Raw genomic sequence first — 24,495 nt, forward strand, 5'->3', positions numbered from 1 at the left:
GATTGCACCCAGGCTGTTTTGACTGTAAGGTCCAGATTGGAAGTACACCCTGCCACACTCTTGGAACAATTTATCAAGAGTTGCCATCATTGGCAATTTTTAAATCAAGATTGGATATTTTTTTAAAGGATGGCCTAGGAATTATTGTGGGGAAGTTCTATGACCTGTGTTATTCAGGAGGTCAGACCAGATGATCACAGTGGTCCCTTCTGGCCTTGGAATCCAGGAATCTATGAAAGCAAAAAGTGTCTAAAGCAGAGGTGGGCAAACTACGGCCCGCAAGCCACATCCGGCCTGCGGGACCATCCTACCCGGCCCCTGAGCTCCCAGCCGGGGAGGCTCGCCCCCGGCTCCTCCCCCGCAGCTCTGGCCCGCTGCTCCTACCGGGCAGCGCAGGGAGTGCAGCTGGCTCTGGCCAGGTGGCGCACTCCTGCTGCTCTGAGCAGCATGGCAAGGGGGCAGGAGGTCCCAGGGGGCAGTCAGGGAGCAGAGGGTGGTAGGATGTGGCAGAGGTTCTGGAGGGGCAGTCAGGGGATGGGGAACAGGGAGGGTTGGGAGTGGGAGTCCCGGGGGGCTGTCAGGAGGCGGGGGTGTGGATAGGGGTCAGGGCAATCAGGGGACAGGGAGCAGGGGGGGTTGGATATGGGGTGGGAGTCCTGGGGGGCCTGTCAGGGGATGGGGGTGTGGATAGGAGTCGGGGGGGGCAGTCAGGGGACAAGGAGCAGGGGGGGTTGGATAAGGGGGTGGGATCCCGGGGGGCAGTTGGGGGTGGGGAGTCCTCGGAGAGGGTGGTCAGGGGAAGAAGAGCAGAGGGCCGTTAGATAGGGGGTGGGAGTCCCAGGCAGGCTGTCAGGGGGTGGGCGTGGATAGGGGTCGGGGCAGTCAGGGGACAGGGAGAAGGAGTGGTTGGATAAGGGGGTGGGGTCCCGGGGGATGGTTAGGGGCAGGGTCCTTGGAGGGGGTGGTCAGGGGACAAGGAGCAGAGGGGGTTGGATGGGTTGGCGGTTCTGAGGGGGGCAGTCATGGGGCGGGAAGTGGGAGGGGGCAGATAGGGGGCAGGGGCCAGGCTGTTTGGGGGGCACAGCCTTCCCTACCCAGCCCTCTATATAGTTTTGCAACCCCGATGTGGCCCTCGGGCCAAAAAGTTTGCCCGTCCCTGGTCTAAAGCTTTGGAGAGTGTTTGTGCAACAAAATAATTGCTTATTGATTAGCTTAGTTTGTTCTTTTTTCCCTCTGTTTTATTTTGTTTTATGGAATGGTGCTGGTGGTATCATAGTAAATGTTGCAACTGAGTTTCCATTGTAAGCCAGATTTGGGGCCTCTTATGCAATGCACAAAATGTCGGTCTCCCTCACCTTCCCCTCCAATTAGAAAACCAAGTCTGGTTTTATCTTCTTTCAAAAGGAATATGGCTGGCTCATCTGGGCAAAGCGTGAAACATAACATAAGCAAAGCTGACCTAACCCAATGTGATACATGGCATGTTTGCTTAAAATAAATAGAAGCCGTTTCAAACCTGTTTTGAATTAAGAAATGTGTATGCGTCAGAGACAGAAAGAGAGAACCACAGTCTTTGTAGGCATCTGAAAAATAACTATTGGGGGGTAGGGTGGGAAATGTCTTGTAACAGCATAGAAGCTAAATGCATTGACTGAAAAATGTATTTATAACACGAGGGACCTGTGAGTGTGTATCTCATTCTTTGTTTTTTTTTAATAAAATCTTGGCAACTTCAGTGCATGCTATGGTGAACCAGGACAGCTACTCAACTGTGAAATTATCAGCAGTATTCAGGCAGGGGGTTATTAGTCATAGTCCTAGTATCACACTGGGCTAAGAGCCAAGGATGCAAGAAGCGTAACAGTCCACTTTGGAAAGAAGTCAATTTTTTTTTAAGTTGGGGAATTTTTGGAGGTTTTTTTATTCTAATTCAAGTCTTTTGCTTGTTTAACCCTAAAATATCTACCTATTCCTCTGTTCCACATTCACAATGGAAAGCAGCAACTGGGAAAATGCTGCTGTCTAATATCCAAAGTCAGCAAGACATGTGAGAGAGATGTGGTCCAGTGATCTGAGCATATGACTGGGAACCACGAATTGCTAAATTCTAATCTTTCCTCTGTCACTGACGGATTCTGTGGCCTTGAGCTAGTTATTTATAATATGACTTCTCACCTGTGCTGAGCACACACAACTCCTATTCAAATGTGACAGCCAGTGCATAATGCTTTGCATACAGGCAGCGGAGCAGAAAAAATGCCCAAGGAAACCAGGGCATAACTCCCCACCCTGCTCCTATGGAAAGTGCCCTTGGGATCTTTGAGGTCAACCCAGAACAGAGAAGACCTATTTTTAAGGTCTCATTTGAGTAGTTCACTGGGAGTTGAGTGCTCAGCACTCCTGAAAATGCCATTAACTGCTTTGCTAAATGTTCTTGTCTTTGAGACAGGAATAATGATACTCCACTACCTCACAGTGGCAGTGTGAGAATCAATTAGTTAATGTTACTTCATCGCTTTGAAGATGCTATCAATTATTATTTTTTCCATCTCTCATGAATTAGGGGCCAATGCATAACCAGTGGAAATAAATGTCATTGTATATTCCTTCCCGTTCAGAGATATACGTGCCTATACATGTGTGTTAAATCACAGCAGGGTTGACTCTGCCCTTCATGAGAGCTATCTACAGTGAGTTCCATGCAATTAGCTGTGAGCCAGTCATTCAAATCAGGTCTTTAAAAACTGAGAATCTACTCGCTGTCTGTAGACACTGAGGGTCCCGTGGTGCATTTCTTCAAAGAAGAGTCTTCCAGTTTCCCTGGCCAATATTTCCTTTCTCCCATCCTGTTATGCCAAGCCCTGGCTGTCACCCTATGCACAGCTGTTTTTCAGTGATGTATAGTTTGTAAAGCACTTTGAAATTAAAAAGAAAAGGAGTACTTGTGGCACCTTAGAGACTAACCAATTTATTTGAGTATAAGCTTTCGTAAGCTACACCTCACTTCATCGGATGCATTCAGTGGAGTGAGCTGTAGCTCACGAAAGCTTATGCTCAAATAAATTTGTTAGTCTCTAAGGTGCCACAAGTACTCCTTTTCTTTTTGCGAATACAGACTAACACGGCTGTTCCTCTGAAACCTTTGAAATTAAAGGCTCTTGGTAGATGTGAGATGATATTGTCTATAAATTGGTAGTGGTTTTGTTGTCATTCCCTTATCGTAAAGATGATGATCTCTCAGTTTTAAAGGTAAGGTCCACATTTGGAAGGGAAGATGTGATTGGTCAAGGAGAGACTATTCCTTCATATTTTACTGACCAAACTTTTTAGGTCCGGACCCCTTCCCCCAGTACCCAATCATTGCTTCCTTTGTCACTTCAGGTGCCATCAGTGCGATGGGCTGGGGGCGGGGGTGCTTTGGGGTATTTGTCCCTCCTTTTTATAGAGTCAGTGCCCTTTTTGAAAAACATTTGCAGCTGAGATTCAGGAGACAGAATCTATGTGAAAGGATGTTCCCTGCTACTTTTTCCTCACCTGTTTGAGCTTCCTTTGTTTCCCTTCCTGCTTAATGACTCCGTTTACTGCTTAAATGCAAATTAAGCAGAGCACACATTCCTTTGTTTGAGCCAGACCTGTCTGCTAATCTCAGTTTGGAATATGTGTTAACACCACCATACCACCATCTTTTAACTTCACATACATATCAGGATGATACCGATCAGCAAATTATGAGCTTTCAGATGATACCTTACAAGGTATACTTTGTACAAAGATTATTACAATAGTGTGTAGGGTGTGAATACAGGGGTACATTCTGTCACAGTAAATTACAGAAAAATCCTAGATTTTCTATTGGCAGTGGAGGGGAATTTTATCTTCCTTGGTAGGATCTGATAAAGGCTACTGTTGGAAACAGGACACTACATTCAGTGAACCATTGGTCTGTTTCAGCATGACAATTGCTATATCTCTGTAGACAAAAGGTGGGGTTTTCAAAAGTATCTAAGTAATTTAGAAGAACAAGTTCCACTAAATATCCCATACTTTTAACATTCCCTAACTTTATGAACAAGAAAAGCAGCACTTTAAATCCTAGCTCTACTTTCTATCTACAGTCTATCTGTTTTCAATCTTCTGGTTATGACGTGTGTCAGAAGAAAGGGTTTACAAAGGTCAGAGATTTTTTTAATTTCTCTGTAGAGTAGGCTGCATCTTGAGGCTTGTGCTCAGTCCAAAGACTGCAGATTTGGGACAGTGTCCTAGCCTGAGAATTTCCATGTATTTTAAGTCATGTCTGATTTATCTACAACAAAACTCAATCACAAATTTTAATTGCATGGTTGTAACCCTCTGATTGCCCATTAACTTTGTAAGCATTTGGGCATTTGTTTGGGGCTGTGAGACCAGTTATCGGCTGGTGTCAGAGGGATTCCCTCCCCCAAACTCCAGTTTAGGGATAGTCAAAAAATTCTATCTAAATTGTTTTTCAACAGAAAATTGGGTTTTTGATAAGCCAAATGTTTTCACAAAAAATTGGAATTTCAACTTTTTGTCAAAACCAGACAACTTCCAGCTTTTTCAACAAAGTTGAAATTTAAATGTCAGCAAAAACACATTTTTGTTAGCTTTCTTTGAAATTTTTGGGGAATAGGTGAGGAAATGCCCATTTTTCCAACCTGCTTTACCGAATTGTGCTGTGAGGCAAGGTTGCAATATTTGCATCTCTATGCCAGGGCCCTACATTGGTGCATGGTGATGCATTGTCTTCACAGTCCCTGAGGTCTCCTGGTTCTCCCACCCGTTTTTCATCAGGATCCCCAACCTATGCCAGTTCAACCTATGCCTGTCTCCTCCCCAGTGCAGAGCTGTGCCCTTTTATTGCCACAGCATGCTCAGCAGTCCTCATCTCTGCAGAAGGGATACATCAGATACATAGGAACCTATTAACCCTACTACTGATTTTAGTCTTGCTTTTTCTTTCCATTTCCCATTCCTTAATTCCCTTCTTTTTCTCCTTCTGTCCTCTGTTTTTCTTATTTTCCCTTTTCTCCATTCTGGTTTTTTTTTTCTTCTCACTTTTCTACCTGCTTTCTTTCCCCATTTTTATTATTTCTGTTCTTTCTCCCACCCTGGCTATCCTGTCACTATTCCTTATTCTTCCCCATGTCTCTTTCATTCCAAGGAGAACTTTAATGTCCTCACCAATCCTCCAGCTCTCTTTCCCCCACCACTTCTCTCTTTCCTGAGTTTCTCCCATCCCTCTCCTGCTTACTGATATCACTTGGTACTCAGATCCCCATCATGCCCATCTCCTCCTTCCATTTACCTCCCAGTCCTCATTCTTATATCCGCCTTTTGGTCCTTTGGGTCTCCCTACATTCATCCACTTCTCATCCTTTTTATCCCTTTGGCCTCCTGAGTCCCTTCCTATCCATGATAAAAACGCCCCCAAGATCACTTTCACTCTAGCAATCCCAGTCCCAAATGTATTTCACCCTCCCATGACTGTCCCTCTTTCCCCAGTAATGTCCCACTGACCTGCTCATTAGAAGGGGGATCTTTACACCAGGAGACCTTCTGATCTTGCTTGCTCTCAGTTGGATAGAAGGTACTTTTGGAGCCCAGATGGCTTCTGCTGCTGTGATGGCATTTTGATTGGGGGTTTCTTCTGAGCCAGGACACCACTTTCTTTTACCTCTCCTGTCCCTGTGACTGTGAGAACAGATCTCTGGCACAGGATAGCCCCTTCTTCTTCTGATTCTCTGGACCAAGAGGACCCCTTGTGTGGTGAAAGAGCCCCATTCCTCATACTGAGCGCTGTGTGCTAGCTTTTGAATCCTCTGCTTTTATTAGGGCAGGAAGCTTTAATAGCCCTTTGCATGCAATGGAGAGGCTACATGTGATCCACCAGTAGCCAAGAGGGAGTTCTTAGTGCTGGCCCCATTTGGGTACCCTTCCTATTTGCGTGAGTGAATCCACCCCCCACCCCCTTGATAGGAATTGGGGAGGAAAAGCAAACTGCCATCTTCTTGGGCTACCAAAGTGGTTCTGTCTGTGAGGCTATGCTTGAGAAATAAATGCGTGAGGGGCTCAGCTTTAAAAATCAGCCCACTGATGTTGGATGGATTTGAAATTATGGACCATTTTAGGGCATAAAATCACTTTAGTCTGAAAATGGTTCTGCACATTTGCAATAGCTATAGGTGGGAGCAATAATTCCTAAAGCACATCAGGTTCCTCTTAGAATCAGTTCAATTTAAAGATGATTAAGATGCTGCAATATGTTAAATCATTTTCATTGTGTCATATTTTCAGAGACTCTTATAAAAGCAACCTGCAAATTGTGTGTTTGTACCTTTTAAAATTTTTATTAGGGCTGTTAATTCATCGCAGTTAACTCACACGATTAACTCAAAAAATTAATCGTGATTTAAAAAATTATTTGCAATTCATTGCACTTATAACAATAGAATATGAATTGAAATTTATTAAATATTTTTGGATGTTGATTTCAATTACAATACAAAGTGCACAATGGTCACTTTATATTATTATTTTTTATTACAAATATTTGCACTGTAAAAATGATAAACAAAAGAAATAGTATTTTTCAATTCACCTCATATAAGTACTGAAGTGCAATCTCTTTATCATGAAAGTGTAACTTGCAAATGCAGATTTTTTTTTGGTTACATAACTGCACTCAAAAACAAAACAGTGTAAAACTTTAGCGCCTACAAGACCACTCAGTCCCACCTCTTATTCTGCCAATCACTAAGTCAAACAAGTTTGTTTACATTGACAGGAGATACTGCTGCCTGCTTCTTATTTACATCACCTGAAAGTGAGAAGTGACATTCACATGGCACTTTTGTAGCCGGCGTTGCAAGGTATTTACGTGCCAGATATGCCCGTTCATGCTTCGGCCACCATTCCAGAGGACATGCTTCCATGCTGATGATGCTCGTTAAAAAAATAATGCATCAATTAATTTTGTGACTGTACTCCTTGGGGGGAGAATAGTATGTCTCCTGATCTGTTTTACCCGCATTCTACATATATTTCATGTTATAGCAGACTCAGATGATGACCCAGTGCATGTTCATTTTCAGAACACTTTGACAAAATGCAAAGAAGGTACCGATGTGAGATTTCTAAAAATAGCTACAGTACTCAACCCAGGGTTTAAGAATCTGAAGTTCCGTCCAAAATCTGAAAGGGATGAGATGTGGACTTTTAGAAGTCTTAAAAGAGCAACACTCTGATGTGGAAACTACAGAACCCAAACCACCAAAAAAGAAAATCATCCTTTTGCTGGTGGCGTCTGACTCAGATGACGAAAATGAACATGGTCAGTCCGCACCACTTTGGATCGTTATCAAGTAGAACGCATCATCAGCATGGAAGCATGTCCTCTGGAATGGTGGTTGAAGCATGAAGGGGACATATGAATCTTTAGTGCATCTGGCATGTAAATATCTTGCAACGCCAGCTACAACAGTGCCATGTGAACGCCTGTTCTCACTTTCAGATGACATTGTAAACAAGAAACAGGCAGCATTATCTCCTCCAAATTGTAACCAACCTTGTTTGTTGGAGTGAATGGCTGATCAAGAAGTCAGACTGAATGGGCTTGTAGACGCTAAAGTTTCACATTGTTTTATTTTTGATTTCTGGGTTTTTTTGTACATAATTCTACATTTGTAAGTTCAACTTTCATGGTGAAGAGATTGCACTACAGTGGATTGCACTACAGAGGTGAATTGAAGAATACTTTTTTTTTTTGGTTTTTACAGTGCAAATATTTGTAATCAAAAATAAATATAAAGAGAGCACTGCACACTTTGTATTCTGTGTTGTAATTGAAATGAATATATGTGAAAATGTAGTAAACATCCAAAAATATTTAAAATAAATGGCATTCTATTGTTTAACAGTGCGATTAATCGAGATTAATTTTTTTAATCGCTTGACAACCCTAATTTTTATTTTTATTTTTTTACAACATATGAAGAAGGTTTTAAAGGAATCTTCTTTAAAGGAAAAAAAAAGTTTCTACGGACTATTAGTTGTTCCCTGGTTTTGTTGGAACCCTTCTTAAATGACCTAGACATGTGAACTGCTCAGTCATTAACAAAAGACAGAGATTTTTTAGATCCTTAACAAACATAACATCCTTAACAAAGCCAAACATAAAACTAAACCTTATTAAAAATCACATCCCATCTCAGTTAACCACGTTTTCCTCTTCTGTATATGTCATGCCATAGCCCTGCCAGTTTGAGTCATCCAGGCTTTGGGGCCTTTTTTCTACATGATCAAGAAGCCACAAACACACATACGAAAAGACAGATTTCTTCGCAGATCTCTGTGACAGTTGGACCCACCCTGATGATACCTGATGTACTGATGTACTAAAAACCTGATGGGGTTTTACTGAGCCTCTCCTGCTCCACCAGCCTGGATTCCCTCTTCCTGTTTTTCTGAATTAGGATCTCTTGCAGCACGCACACACAGGTAGGGCCACACCCAGCTGCAGACACAGACTGAAGTCAGCTCTGTGTGAGAGGATTCACCCTGTACTCGCATGCACACCACTTTTGGGAGATAAACCCAAACGTATATTGTATTGCGCTGTATAGAAAAATCTGCACAGCACAAGCTCATAAAAATTTGCCCTCTTCCTCAGTGTGAAGAGAAATATGCACACCTTCTTGTCCCCTCCAGTTATAAGTTGCACAAACTGGGTTTAATAATAAACAAAACAAATTTTATTAACTATGAAAGGCAGATTTTAAGTGGTCAAAGGGATACAAGCAGATTACTAAGCAAATAAAACAAAACACACAAACTAAGCTTGATTCACGAAAGAAATTGGCTACAAATAGCAATTTCTCATCCTAAATATTGTCACAGGCAGCTTACAGAGAGTCTTGAAAGCCAGCTGCACTGGCCTGCAGCTTGAAACTTCAGGTATTATTACTCACAGGCTAGACATCCTTCCAGCCTGGGCTCAACTCTTCTCCCCCCAGTTCAGTTCTTGCTTCCAGGTGTCTCCCCGTGTCTCTTTGGGCGGGGAGGCAGAGGAGAACCATGATGATGTCCATCCCCTGCCTTTTATAGCTTTTGTGTATGGCGGGAACCCTTTGTCTGCCAGTGGAAAAACACTGGCATTCCAACATGGGGGTGGTGGGCAAGGTGGAGGGGTCTAGTACTAGGTGGCTCAGTCACATGTCTCTGCAGGGTCATAGCAGCCATTACTCGTGGGCTGTGTGGAGCGTCCACAGGAAGACTAAACTCTTTCACAGTCCATTGTCTTTGCTGATGGGCCATCAGCCCTGTCTAGCTTTTCATTGTTGTACCTGAAGGGCTAGTTGTGGGTGTCACCCAAAGTAACACATCTGAAATACAGCTACATGGTCAATATTCCTAACGTCAGATACAGAAATGATACAAGCATACAGATTGGATAATCATATTCAGTAAATCATAACCTTTCCAATGATACCTTACATGACACATCTTGCATAAACTATATCTGTTATGCCATATCTATATCATAAGCATATTTCCATAAAGAATGTGTAGTACAGCATCACAGTCTCTTTTAACAGTTACATGTTGTGCTTGCCATTCCAACCATTGTCAGAAACATGCACACATAAAGGAGTGTAGATGAATTTGTGTGGGTGGCCAGAAAAGATCAAAGATAGTCTATGAAGGACTTCTATTCCATTGTACAATATTCCTTATTCTCGTACTATATAAAGTGTTTTATCTGATTGTGCATCATGGGGAAGAGCACATGTCATTCCTCTAGCTTTCCTGATGAGTTATTTACCTCCTGGAAATTGCAGAGATCAGTGTTTAAAAGGTGCAGTCATTCAAACATGCTACACATGTTCAGTGCTGGTTTCCATGCAAGTCACAGATTCTGAGGGTGCAGCGTTTAATTTTTTTTTCAAAGTGATTTTGTGTGTTTAATTTGTCAGAGCAAGTCTTTTATTATTTGTCACGTAGCTGAATTAAAGAGGAATCTCATATGGCTCTCTGAAAAATAGCATTAAAATAGCTCTCTATCCTCTCCCAAAAATATTGCACAAATCTGTCCATGTTAAATAAACTGTGCTGAATTACTACTATGTAACAAATAAGAATTGGATTATTTAGCATAAACTTGTGGAGTTTGTTTTTCCCTTGGGGTTTCTGAATAAAGGCCTCAAGCAGTTGTAATTTTAGTTCACATAAAACCTGCAAGGTCAAAGCTATGAGGCATTTTTATTTAGTAAAGAAATGTAAGTGTAAGAGATCATATCAGTGTTAAACACAGGGCTAACTCCATTGGTTTCATTCAGTTCAGCATTTGGGAGAGTAGGAATTGTGGTTAGGGCATAAGCCTAGGTTGGGGGACCCCTGGGAGACCTTGGTTCAAGACCCTGCTTTGCCACAGACTTCCTGTGTGACTGTGGGCAACTTTTTACTTAGTCTCTCTGTGCCTCAGTTTCCCATGTGTAAAATGGAGAGGACAGTGCTTACCTACCTCACAGAAGAGTTGAGGATAAACACATTAAAGATTGTGAAGCACTCCAGTACTGTGGTGATGGGGACCATGTAAAGTACCTTAGATATATTTACGCTTTAGTAAGTGAGATCACAATCAGTGACTCTTATTTTTCAGTAGCCTTTCTTATGACTAAAACCCATCTTACTAAGATTTCCTTTTTCCTACTCCTCCCTCAATTTTAATAAAGCTAAACATCTCATTTTAAAATATTACCCTATTTGCTCTTTACCCGTAGCTTGAATATCAGGCGCCTTAAAGATTTTACTGGAGAAGCTGAACAGTGGTCAAGAAAACATTATTTTAAAATGCTAAGAGCCCTACAGCCATTGATCAAATGGCCAGATGTTGGTGTTGGATATAGTGTGTGGTACCATCCAAGAAAATCGGGTGTTGGTTTTCAGAAACTGGTTTATCAATTTGTTAACTTTGTGCCAAAGTTAAGAAAAGTATGTGACAAAACTTAATTTCCTTAGAGTGCGTGAGGAATTTATAGTATCAAGTCAAGTCCTTTTTAACAGCTCGGCAGTTCAGCCTGTTATCCAGATAAGTCCCTAGGAACCAGAGCCAATGCTTGGCTTATATGTACAGAAAATACCTCACTGTAATCCAAGTTGTGTTTGAGCTCTGATCCACACCTGGTGAGTTGGAAGTTTCTTTCCACTCCACAGTCACCATTGCACACTTAAAAACACACGTTGTCATGCACTGATTAATGGAGACTTGGTAGCAGTGATTTAACAGTTACTAATAAAAAAAAAAACCTGCATTCAGGCGTTCCTATTTTAGAGCTATAAAATTGTGGAGCGAGACTGGAGCAACACCAGTCTCCCTTTACTGACAAAACTGTTAGTATCCTCAAAGTGAGGGAGAGATTGACACTGATAGCTTTGTGCAGGAGGGTTACCTTTAGGCCTTAGAGTAACAGCCGTATTAGTCTGTATTCACAAAAAGAAAAGGAGTACTTGTGGCACCTTAGAGACTAACCAATTTATTTGAGCATGAGCTTTCGTGAGCTACAGCTCACTTCATCGGATGCATACTGTGGAAACTGCAGAAGACATTATATACACAGAGACCATGAAACAATACCTCCTCCCACCCCACTCTCCTGCTGGTAATAGCTTATCTAAAGTGATCATCAAGTTGGGCCATTTCCAGCACAAATCCAGGTTTTCTCACCCTCCGCCCTCCCCCCCACACAAACTCACTCTCCTGCTGGTAATAGCCCATCCAAAGTGACCACTCTCCCTACAATGTGCATGATAATCAAGGTGGGCCATTTCCAGTCAAATACAGGTTTTCTCACCCCCCCCCCACACACAAACTCACTCTCCTGCTGGCAATAGCTCATCCAAACTGACCACTCTCCTTACAATGTGCATGATAATCAAGGTGGGCCATTTCCAGCATAAATCCAAGTTTAACCAGAACGTCGGGGGGGGGGGGGGGGGGGTAGAAAAAAACAAGGGGAAATAGGCTACCTGATTTCCCCTTGTTTTTTTCTACCCCACCCACCGTTCTGGTTAAACTTGGATTTATGCTGGAAATGGCCCACCGTGATTATCATGCACATTGTAAGGAGAGTGGTCACTTTGGATGAGCTATTACCAGCAGGAGAGTGAGTTTGTGTGTGTATGGGGGTGGGGGGGGTGAGAAAACCTGGATTTGTGCTGGAAATGGCCCACCTTGATTATCATGCACATTGTAGGGAGAGTGGTCGCTTTGGATAAGCTATTACCAGCAGGAAAGTGAGTTTTTGTGTGTGGTTTTTGGAGGGGGGTGGGGGGGTGAGAAAACCTGGATTTGTGCTAGAAATGGCCCACCTTGATTATCATACACATTTTAAAGAGAGTGGTCACTTTGGATGGGCTATTACCAGCAGGAGAGTGAGTTGGGGGGGGGGGGGTTTCGGAGGGTGAGAAAACCTGGATTTGTGCTGGAAATGGCCCAACTTGATTATCATACACATTGTAAGGAGAGTGATCACTTTAGATAAGCTATTACCAGCAGGAGAGTGGGGTGGGAGGAGGTATTGTTTCATGGTCTCTGTGTATATAATGTCTTCTGCAGTTTCCACAGTATGCATCCGATGAAGTGAGCTGTAGCTCACGAAAGCTCATGCTCAAATAAATTGGTTAGTCTCTAAGGTGCCACAAGTACTCCTTTTCTTTAGGCCTTGTGAGTTTTATAAAATACAACATGGTATGTAGCAAGTGTCTTTATTTCTGACGGTGCTTTCTTTTTCGAAGGTAGCATTTTTATGTGGCAGTTGCTATGGTGACTATTATTTTTATTGACTAGCAAAGAAACATGTTACGTAAAGCACATAAAACTTCCTAATTTTTGCTCAAATGTTCAGGTGTTTCTTTTTCTAAGGCCAGGATTTGTGTATCAAGGGAGAGGGTTTCCGCTTTGGTCTGACTTCCCCGGTCCCCCACCCACCCCACACAGACCACCCTTCTTTGGACAGCTCCTCTCAGGGGAAAGTATAGATGGTCTGGAGAAGAAAATCTCTCTTCATGCAGATGATATTCTCCTATAAATGCCTCAGTGACTGGCGTTAGCCTACTGCAAGCATTCAACCTAATCTCTGACTACAAAGTAAACAAATCTAAATCAGGAGCTCTGATAAGAGGGCACCAATTCTCCGGAATCTTGAGTCCTGTAACTGGAATAAAGAAGGTTTCTGATGTCTTGGAACCACAACTGATCAATAAGAACCTCTATAATAATACTGAAACCATTAAACAAATCAGATTTCTACCACTAGTTGCCACAGGTAGAATAGAAGGAATGAAATTAATGTGCTACCAAGATTTCTATTCCTTTTCCATTTCCTACCCTTGATATAACCAAAAAACTGTACTGGAAACCCAAGTTTCCATTGTCATTTGGATGGGAGCAAATGCAGAATTAAACACAAGCTTCTTTATGTGCTCAGATACTACAAACGGCGAAATAGATAAGAAAGGAACTAGAGAACTGGGTCTCTGGAACTTCTCCATGTATTATCAAGAAACCTACATAAAATATGTAACAGACTAGACATCTGATACCACAAAATAATTTAGCCAGTTAGAACAATGGCTTGCAAAAGGAAGTTTAGCTCCAGATATACCATTCCTTTTCCACGGGCAGTATAGAAAGCTTTACAGTTTGATGCAGGATCCTTTCCACATGTGCTTGCATAAACTAATTTAAGGAATCCTGTGAGTCTTGCTGTTGCGATCTTCCCTTCAATTGAGAATCTTGCCCATCTGAATATGATTGCGTGATTCCCAAAGTGAACAGAAAAGTTTGATTTTGTCAGAGAAAATGTTGGATTATTCCAGAATTTGGTATTGAGTGAAGAATGGAGAGAGGATTCTGCAGTGACACAGCACAAGGAGCAACTAAAAGGTGGAGTTTCTCTTCAGAGGACCAAAGAATTAGGAGTAAATCATGGCTGTGAGATACAGCACAATAAAGAACAGTGAGCTACTTTTCAATAGGAAGCCATAAGGGAGTATAAGACCTACCGACCTCTTCCAGAACCCTTAAACACATTGACTAGTACTTACATGGGTAATCTATAGTCCCATTAAACTCAGGGCTTGTCTACACTGCGAAGTTGTAGACAAAACTTTTATCTTTCATGGGTACTTTAAAAAGCTCCCCCCCGCCCCCGCGAAAGACAAAAGTTTTGCCGACACACTTGTGAACGCAGCTTTGTCGGCAGAAGCGCTCTCCTACCAACAAAGCTAACGCCGCTCACGGGGCTGGAAGTATTTTGTTGGCAAAAGTGCCAACAAAGTACCAAAAAAGAGCGTTTACACTCCCTGACTTTTAGCGACAAGGCTGTGTCGACACAGCCTTGTCTCTAAAAACTGCGTGGTGTAGATAAGCCCTCAGTGACTATTCTCACAAAATAATTACTACTCAAAATAAGTAAGGGTTGCAGAATCAGGACACTGGTCTTTAGAAACCATCGGATATTTGGTATTAAGATCCAAGTGTTCATTTAGCAATGTGTAGCCTACATTCTGCTACTACTGTGTGTCTGTTTACACTTTTCCTGTGTTCCTGTTCTAAGCACAAATGCAGTCACTAGATTTAACTGAATAGCATTATGCAGATACTGTGTGTGCTGAACATTTCTGCTGTGTCAATCCAAGGTGTCTGTTGCATCATTCAACTGTGTTAAGAACACAAATAATTATGCCCCAGCATTTTTGTCCTAACTCCTACAGAGGAAGATCTGTTTAATTTTTTGCTAAAGTAATTGCTTTAAATAAAAACTCGAGGGGTGATTCTAAGCTCTGCCTCTAAGAGAGACAGAACTCAGAGCAAAGGGTAGGAGGAGCTAAAGCCGCTTTCATTCATTTTCACCCTCCCGATCCTGAGCTGTTCCAGGACCCTTAGCATAATATAGGAAACCTGGGGGGCTGTCTAAGTTATCCCTGTGAGCCACAGCACTGCCCTAACTCTCCACAGCTGACAGCACTGCTCCCCCACACATTTCTCCTGCCCCAGCCACTCCCCCAGCTCATTCCCTACATCAGGGTTTGCAGCTGGGTCCTCAGAAGGCAGCCTTCCATGGTGGCTGCATCAGGGAATCCTCATCCGGCTGCAACCGGGGCTATTACAGCCTCCTTTTTGTCACTGCGACCTTTTTACCTGGTGTCAAGGAGCCAGAGTGGGAGTGAGGCTTTCACGCTAGACTATTATCTGCTTAATTGTTATAATTCATTTTCTGAATTTGACTGTAAGTTTGTCATGGATGCTTAAAATTACAGAATCTTTAAAATGCAAAGAGTATAAAGGACTATTGAATTTTAAAACAAATTACTCTTGACTCCCCCCCCCCCCCCCAACAAGAATAATTTCTGTCTTGTTCACTAACACCTCCTGGAATGCTTTTTGGTACCTTTTTGAAAGGTGGCATGTCATTTTATTTCTGACTATGTAGAACTAAACAGCTTTTTCTGAAAACATGCCATAAGAGTACCTTGTGGTTCATAGTGAAGAGTACTTGTGATACATGGTGAATCACACACCCCTATAACTTCTTCAGAGTGAGAGAGTAAATATAGTTGTAACATTTGCTCATGATGAGTGATCCCAGATTTGCTCTCTGAACCATCAGTCTTTGAGCAAAGCTATTATTGTACGATTTCAGTGTAATGTATCTTCATGAAGATTTAGATTTGTTTCTATGAGCTAGATCCTAAAATGGTATAAATCTGCTTAACTTGATTGAAGTCAATTTATGAATCTTTTTTAAGGAGAGGGCATTTATTCTTGTGGGAGGGAATGCGGCTTTCATCCATAGAAACTCCTGTGTGTGACTTCAGATTAATGTCAGTGTGTAATTTCCAAAAAAAGATTTCAAACCACTGCTTGCCTGCTCCCAGCATGCAAACATACAAACAGTGAAAATGAGTTGCATATAGAGCATCTGATCACATACACTTTGCATATTCTTTTTCTATAAAACTCAAGCCTGCCAATAGCACTTTCTTTGGTGTTTACATAAAAGAAACAAAATCAGTGTGAGTTATTTTTCAGTTTTACGAGCACAGTTTGCTGTTTTAAGTAAAAGGATCAGAGTTGTCCAGAGGAGTTGAGATTACACTAACATCAGCAGTTTTTCTGTTTGCTTTGGTTTTATTACACTTTTTGGCACCATAGTTAATTTCTAATCAAGTAAATGTGTTTGAAAGTATGGTTCAAGGGGAAATCTTACATTTCTATACAAGATATGTTAAATGTATTGAAATCCAGTTTCATAAGTAAGGCACTATTCCTACTACTTCACTGTAATAGTTTTGTAACTAGTGCAATTCTCTTTGACGGAAGCAAATGAATAGTAGTTTGCAGAGATACATTATGGATTAATATTTGGATGAAAACAGGAAGACTGAGGAAAGCTCGCATGTGAGTCTTTCGCCACAGGGCCGCTGGTTCCAATACATCAAAGGCTAGTGGCAACACAAAACTTTCACCTTCTGATGGGTGTTCTTTAGCTTTCATGAAATATATTGTTGGTCTTAGCCAAGTTCCTCATGGAAGACACCCATTGGCAGACTCAACAGAGGGTAAAGGTTGACAGGGATGAGCCACATGAGTGAAGCAGCACAGGGAAACTTAAATCTCCCCTTCCCTGCAATATCTGAAGGAAGGGGTTAGCCTCTGGAGCGGTCAACCCAGCTGTTTATGAGTCTGATCCAAAGCCCACTGAAGTCAGTGGAAAGTTATGACTTCCAAAGACTTCCATTGACTTCAATGGGCTTTGGATCAAGCCCTTCACGGGCACTAAATTCACTTAGGAAAAGTTTTTCTTTATTTAAAAATAGAACAGATTAAAGGCCGATAAATAAAACCAACTAGCCCCACCTCATTTTACAAACTCTGTCCTGTGGTTCTAAAGGCTTACACAGATAAGCAGGGGCATGGAGTAAGGACTTTATTTTTAGTCTCATATGACTCAGCTCAATAATAATTAGCCTTTCTTCTGCTTCTGTGGGCCTCCTGCACTGCACAGCTGCAGCAGCTAACCTTGGTTCCTTAGAGAAAATTATCTCCAGGAATTGATTCCGAGCAAGGGTATTCATATCTCACTTACTCTTCCATATCTTCATCCCTGGGATGCACAGCTGTTGAAGAACCTCAGTCCAATCCACTGTCGTGCTGAATAGCTCACCATTGCAAGAGCACCATCAATTTAGGGGGGAGGGATAGCTCAGTGATTTGAGCATTGGCCTGCTAAACCCAGGGTTGTGATTTCAATCCTTGAGGGGGCCATTTAGGGTTCTGGGGCACAACTGGGGATTGGTCCTGCTTTGAGCAGGGGGTTGGACTAGATGACCTCCTGAGGTCCCTTCCAACTCTGATATTCTATGAATCTATACTGTTCTGTACATTTTTGATCAGAGTTTCCTCTGCTGAGATCCCTGTTTGAGGAGAGGGAGTATGGGGGAGAAGAGAGAGAGAGAAGTCTGTGCACAGTTCTCAGAAATTAGGATACTTAAGTAAATGACATTTCTGTTTATAGAAATAGTTATCCCTTAGCATCTTAAGACGGCTATTAGACTGTAGCTTTCGGTGATGACTTCTTCAAAGTTTAATCAAATGGGCCAGGGAAAGTGATAGAAATATCCTACAAGTGATATTCAGGCAGTGGGGGATGCGGGATTGAGATATTATGCACGCCAACTCTGTGCTTTCTATCATGCCCTGAAGCATCCTCAATGGACCGTCCACAATGGATGCATTTCGGAGAAGATACACCTTTCTCTGAGGGAATGTACCAGTGTTTAATAGATTGAAACCAAAGCTTAGTAAAACTCCACCATTTTCCATCTCTGCTTCCTTCTAGAAGTTTTTCATAATATGTTCTTGAACTTCTTCATTTTAAGGATCTCATCTTTCAACTGCCATTTCCATCCAGTCTTTCCAGTGTTTTCTGTACCAGCTAGGATGCATTGACTAATGTTTTCAAAAACAGCTGCAAAGTATAAATCCCTGGCACCTCATATTTTTGAATTTTCTATATCTGCTTCCCCACTCGTTGTACAAAGCATTTGATTAAAAACAGCACTTTCTATACAGTGGAAAAACATTGTAGCGTCTTTTGAAATTATCCAGGTATATTGGTGTTTTACTCAGTCTTATTGTCGTTTACCATCCTGTTTGCTACTTGGATGATAGCCAGACATACATAGATTGCTTCACCGTGTGCTGGTTTAAATACCTTTCACTACTTTCCAGCAGATATTCTGAGCAATAATTTTTCTGTCATCATTCATCAAGTTATTTTTTTCTTTTCTTTTTCTAAAATCTGCTACATCTTTTTGTGTATAATTGTATCTCTTCTTAGTATCTTAGGACTGCTATGATCTCTGGATCCAAATAGGGCAATATTGTGGTTTGTTTCTTGCTGCCCTAAGCAGGCTACTTGTGTTGCAGAACAGCAGCCTCTATAGGACTATTACTCTGCTGCTTATGTAGGTGGGCAGGGGGTGGGTGTAGCTTTGAATCTGCCCCCTCAATGCACAGCCAGCACAGCTGATGTGAAACAGAGGGGAAAGTATTTTATCCATGTAAAGGGTTGCTACAGATTACTTTCTCACTGAAGAAAGGGGGAAACCAGACTCTCAAATTGTAGCTCTGTGAGGGTACGTCTGTACTGCAATTAGACACCTGCGGCCAGCCCATGCCAGCTGACTCGCAATCATGGGGCTTGGGATAAGGGGCTGTTTAAGGGACTTCCTGTTTAAGGGATCCTTTCACCTTGCAGAGTCCTAGAGACCGGGCTTCACTTTGAGCCCAGATGTCTACATCACAAATAAACAGCCTCTTAGCCCGAGCCCTGCGAGTCCAAGTCACCTGGCATGGGCCAGCCATTATATTTCTTGAAACAGCAGATTTTCTTTTTTAAATATTTTTTGAAATAAAAGTAGAAGAAATTTATGTACAGTGGAGCTATGAGGTGGGGCGGGAAGGGGCAGTAGGGAGCTAGTTATTTCTCCCTGATTCTGAGGCTAGCCCTGGCCCCAGTGCAAACTAGAGCAGCTACGGGGCTGCTCTAAAATGCACCATTGACAAAGAGCCTTTAATGGACCCAATGCCAATGGAGGATTGGTTTGTCAAAACAGAGTTCCACAACACCCTGTGCACCCCCCTCTCTACCATCCCAATAAACCTACTTAGTTGGACTGGGAGTGGGCACAGACGTAGGACCTGGCTACCATGCATTTGCACCAGCAGGGATTTCCCCTCAGGCAGGGGACTGCTTGGCATTTTGTGGCCTGGGGTCACATCAAGGGGTTGTTATGCCATTGGGAATCTGGCCCAAAGAACACAATACAAGTTTCAGTTACAAGTTGTGTCTGACAAAAAGATAATTCCAAGTAGAGCAGGAATTTGCATATTAAAGCAGTTAGCACAGACAGACATTTTAGAAGTTTGTCTTTTTGCTCTTTTTAAAAAAAACACTTTTAATTATGCTCTTCAGCACTAAGTTCTGCTTCCCAGTTCCCTTTTGACATGTGGATCTTGCTCTTTAAGAACCTGATTCCTCTAGCACTTGTACATTCCTAGCTAGAATATTAACAAGCCTCTCTCAAACCAACACTTGGATATGCTCCTATCATAATGAATGGATTCAGTATCTTGGTTTTCTTTCAGTAACAGAAGTTTACATGAATAGGAGGGAGTCGGGCCAGTGCTAATTATGAAAAAGCTATTTTTCATATGTCATACTTATGCCATGTCTTCTTATTACTTTCTCAGATTCTGACACTGAACAATGTTTTGCTTTGTTTTTGTAGGTAATGCAAATGGACCAGAAATTGAACCTCATTACAGATATGCTGCATCACCTGGTTTCCAATCAGCAGGCTGGCCAAAGCAGTAATGAATCATCTCAGAGAAGCAACCCTGTTAACTCAGATCACTTCCTCCCTAACAACACCCTCCCCACTTATGAACAACTGACAATACCAAGAAGAATCCAAGACGACATATCCTGATATGGTAGAAATACAGGTGGTTGTTTTTCCCCTTTTTAAATGGAACTGAAGGTTGTGAATCTGGAAAGAGTTAAATTTCTCAGCCACATGGAACACACATGACTACTGAATCAATGTTTCTAGCCTCCGAAACACTCCTTCCAATGACAGTCACTCATATCAGATGAAGGTTTATCAACCTAACACACCTCAAGGCCTCTGTGCTGTGTTGTACAGCACAGTACACTCTTAAGTTCCATTTTTATTTTGTTCAAGAACAGTCGAGTGCAATTTATCATGGCACTGCAAGACCAAAACAATATAAAAGGCAGGCAAAATTGCAAGGAATTTGTGGCTCCTTTTAAAGAAAAATAGTAATACTTGAACTTAGATAGCAATGTGTGCATTCTGTTTATGAATCTACTGATAGCAATATAGTTTTACTAGTTAGATTTTAAAGCAAAATGGGGTAACATGTTGATTTTATTGTATAAACATACCACTGACATTCTAGAGAATGACAAACCGCACAGTTAATTATTTTCTTTTTCCTGTTACATGAACACTTACCAGATAACAACTAGATTTTGTTTTTAATCTGTTTTTCTTCAGGGAAGAAGTAGTGGTTAATCTGAAACAATACTATTTATAGAGGACAGTGCTATAGATTTTTTAAGATACGAAGTTTTCATGGGAGAAGGATAAAATATTGCAATGAAAAAAAATAATTATGCTTTCTAGAAAACTGCTGCCAAAGAGTTTATATATAAATGTTAACACAACTATCTAAATGTGCTTGTCCAGAAAGATCTTTCAAAAACGAGTGTTCACTGCTTTTATATTTTTCTATATCTAATTTCTGTAGCATTATTTCCAAAAATGTTACAAGTAAATACATGCAAAAGTCTAAAGCAACTGGATCTTGCTGGTCAAGTGCTTGAATCCACCAGTTATTGGGCATCCACAGCTTCCATAGGAACCAAGGCCCCAATCAGAAATGCATCTCTAGTCGGTACAGCATGTAAGCACATACATTAAATCCTTAAGCATGTTTTTTCCTGACTAGGGATAGACTTAAGCACATGCCTAAGTGCTTTCCTGAATCAGGGACTCAAATCACTCAGCTCTCAACAGGAAATACTCAACACCCCCAAAGCCTTAGGCCATAATGTAGGGGACCACGGCCATTAAAACCAAAGACTCACATTGACTTGGTCATTCAGGCTCCAAATCCCGCTTGTCACACTCATACAAGTAGTCCCTGCTGAAGTCAGTGGGCCAAATTCTGCCCTCATTTATGCCAGTGTAAATCTGGAGTAACTCCACTGAAGTTAATGGAGTTCCTCCACATTTATTTTTGTATTAATGAGAGCAGAATTTGGCCCACTGTGACTACTCACATGAGTGAGGTGAGCAGGATTTGGACTTAGGTGACTTAGAGTGAAATTCACCCCGTACAGAAAGCCAGCACAAAGCCTATCCACTTTGAAGGCTTCAGTAGGACTTAAATGGTGCACAAGTCTTGTATTGGCTCTCTAAATATGGATGAAGTTCACCCTGGTTGAGAGAGTGACCAAAAATGGTGATTACAAAACAAATATTTAGGCCAAATTAATGACTAGGTTTATTGCAGGTAAATGAAGAGGAGGGTAGATGGGTCACAAACTCTTCTACTGTTGTAGCAATAGATATAAAAATCAAAGATCTGAATATTTAGTCCTGTACATTTGAAAGGAATTGGACTGTATTGCAAAACTGATGCCCCACTTAATATTACATAGTTAACCTCACCACACTTTAACATATGAGTAATATGAAATACTTGTGCATATCAATTGAATTGAGCTCACAGGGTAGTATAGGTAATAGGTCTGGGTTTTGTTTTAAACATTTCATCTTCTAATATGTTTTATCTCAGTTGGATTATAGAGCAAAGCATACTGTATCTCCTTATACCGATTGTTAAAATTATTCAGTCTTGCTGCTATACAGTAGATCATTTTAAGGGTTTAGAAATTTACAGATGTAAACAGGGACTATTTCTGGGCATTATGTTTTATAGAAATCAAAAATAATTGTGATGATTTTGAATTTGTTTTTTTAATGAGGTTCACTGTGTAATTTCAGGTTATTAATCTGACTGTTAATTTCCTAATAAAATACAGGACAGAGATGCTATGCCTTTGATTTGTTCTGAACTCCACAGACTTGGTACATTCCAGAAAGACTGGTATTTTTTCTGGGTCCGTCACCATGGTGTGTGCATGCCTTATTTGAAACACAAGATCTCAGTAAGAGTGACCAACCTCCATCCTCCTGTTCTGCCTGCATCTTAAGTAGAGAGCTGTGAAAACAGGATTTAATACGTTGAGAAGACACAGGCAAAGAGACGTGTCCTGTTGCTCTTTCTAAAAGCAACCAGGTTCGTGCTTACACATATTTCCAGAGGCACAGGGCTGCTACCAAGGAAGCTCTGCCACCAGCACCCAAACCTTCCAAGATCATATCTTCATTTTCTTTCTGGCAGGTAAACCTCAGTACTAATAACATTGAACACAACACATTTCATGCCAAAGGATCTAAAAGCCATCACTTTACACACTGATGTGTGAATGTATATATTTCAGAAACCACGTTCACCAAAATCCCGTTCTAAACTCTTCCTAAAAGATTTCAAACCTTGCAGTGGTTATTTCTCAGGTCTACAACTAGCTATTCCAGATCTGGATCCAGTCATTCCTTTCAGAAACACGGTACCAGCTCCTAAATCCTTTCTGACTTAACTCTTCATTCTGCAGGAGAGTGTGTCCTTCTAGGAGGAAGACTGATATCTTTTCCAAAGGAAGCATGGGGTCAAATAACCATTGACATTTAGGGTCCTAGTCATTCTTGAAAGATTGCTCTGCCACTGTAAAGAGGCCTTAAAGGCCGGAGGCAAGTAAAGGGGATTAGTGTAAAAGAGGATCATGTCCAATTTCTCCTCCATTTTCCCCACATCTGATTTTTTTTTTTATTCCTTCAGAAGAACCACCCAAGAAAGAAGAGATCATATTTTGCTGTCAGTTATGCCAATGTAAATCTAGAGCAACTCCTTTTCAGTGAAGTTACTTTGGATTTACACTGCTGTAACTGACAGGAAAGTGTCGCCTGACAGTTCAGGATAATTTGGATCTCTTTATGATTTAAACCATCTATCTTGGTTCTTGGGCCAAAAAAAAAGGTTCAAAGACCCAAACTCATCATTGAACTTCGTATAGACCAAGTATTTTGGAGAATTGTCTTCATGTTGAAAGGGAGTAGCAGGAGCAGATGAACTTTTATGAAACAATTTGTTGATATCTTTAGTAATAATAAGGAAAATTACAGGCAGTACTCTAATCATATAATTGCATATAATCATTGAGACGTCTGAACTGTTTTTATTAATGATTTGATAACTTGAAGTGACTTCTTTATTTGCCATAGTTCATACATTTTCTGATAAGTCCCCAAGATCAGTATTACAAACTACTCTGGATAACAAAAAATACACTCAGATTGCTTAGAATTTGTATAGGACCTTATGCTTTTTCAAAGTCCAAGATGAGTTTCCTCCTCAGGAATGGGCCACATTCTGGCCAGTCAGAGTCCCCTTTTGTAAAGATGGTCAAAATTGTGACAAGTTGTTCCTGAAAAGGGCACATTTACAGGACTTGTGATCCCAAAGATAGGCACTGCAGTTCTTACTGAAGTATACTACAGTTGCCCCGATCCACCCATTATTCTTAATTCAGAGCCACAGTAAACGTGATTTTTATGCCCACTGGCCAGCTGTACACATTCTGGATGGGAACCACTTTTCACTTGCCATGCATAACTTATTCTAGCTGTGGTTTGGAATAAGGAAGTGAGCATCCTGACGGCAAAAATGGACTCACCAGATGAGTACTTTCACCAATGTTATTCATGGTATGGTTGGAGAACGCAAGTGGAGGATGGGCATGGCCTTCAGTAGCTGGCCACAATCTTCTGGAGTGCTCTCTCCGATACTGAGACCTCTGCCTCAGATCTCCAGCTGAAACAGATAGGTAAGTGGCAAAGCAGGAAGAATGTGAGTGTGTGGAAATTCCTGTACTATCCACATTGGTTCTACATATTCAGGGAAAATAGCACCACTTGAGCAGAATACAAATGCGTTATGTCAGAGGGTTCCACCACTATTTCATTTATAGGTGTTTGAGGTGCATACAAATGAAAATTTACCCGTGGTTTTTAGGTCGTGTAAGAGTTCTTCACCTCAGCCATGGCTCTGCCCCAACCTTTCCCTTTTCAGAAAGCCTCTTTGTCACTTTGTGTTCAACTGGCCAAAATTCAGGACTGATTCTAATTGGGAAGATTTCCAACATAATCTTCCCTATCTGACATGACTATTGTTGAATGTGATTTATTTGTTTCTGAGCA

General features: G+C 41.4%; 1 protein-coding gene across 3 annotated transcripts in view; it reads left to right on the forward strand.

Moving 5' to 3' along the window:
- Positions 1-22,228, forward strand: part of KCNQ1 (potassium voltage-gated channel subfamily Q member 1) — a 533,253-nt gene extending 511,025 nt beyond the window's left edge. For all 3 annotated transcript variants that reach the window (XM_048852582.2, XM_075129328.1, XM_048852583.2), the window contains one exon: positions 19,876-22,228. In XM_048852582.2, coding sequence (XP_048708539.2) covers positions 19,876-20,076 — 201 coding nt within the window. In that variant the 3' untranslated portion in view covers positions 20,077-22,228. The remainder of the gene's footprint in view (positions 1-19,875) is intronic.
- Positions 22,229-24,495: the final 2,267 nt, after the last annotated feature.

This window comes from Caretta caretta, chromosome 6 (genome assembly GCF_965140235.1).
Source record: "Caretta caretta isolate rCarCar2 chromosome 6, rCarCar1.hap1, whole genome shotgun sequence".
NCBI classification, from domain to species: domain Eukaryota; kingdom Metazoa; phylum Chordata; order Testudines; family Cheloniidae; genus Caretta; species Caretta caretta.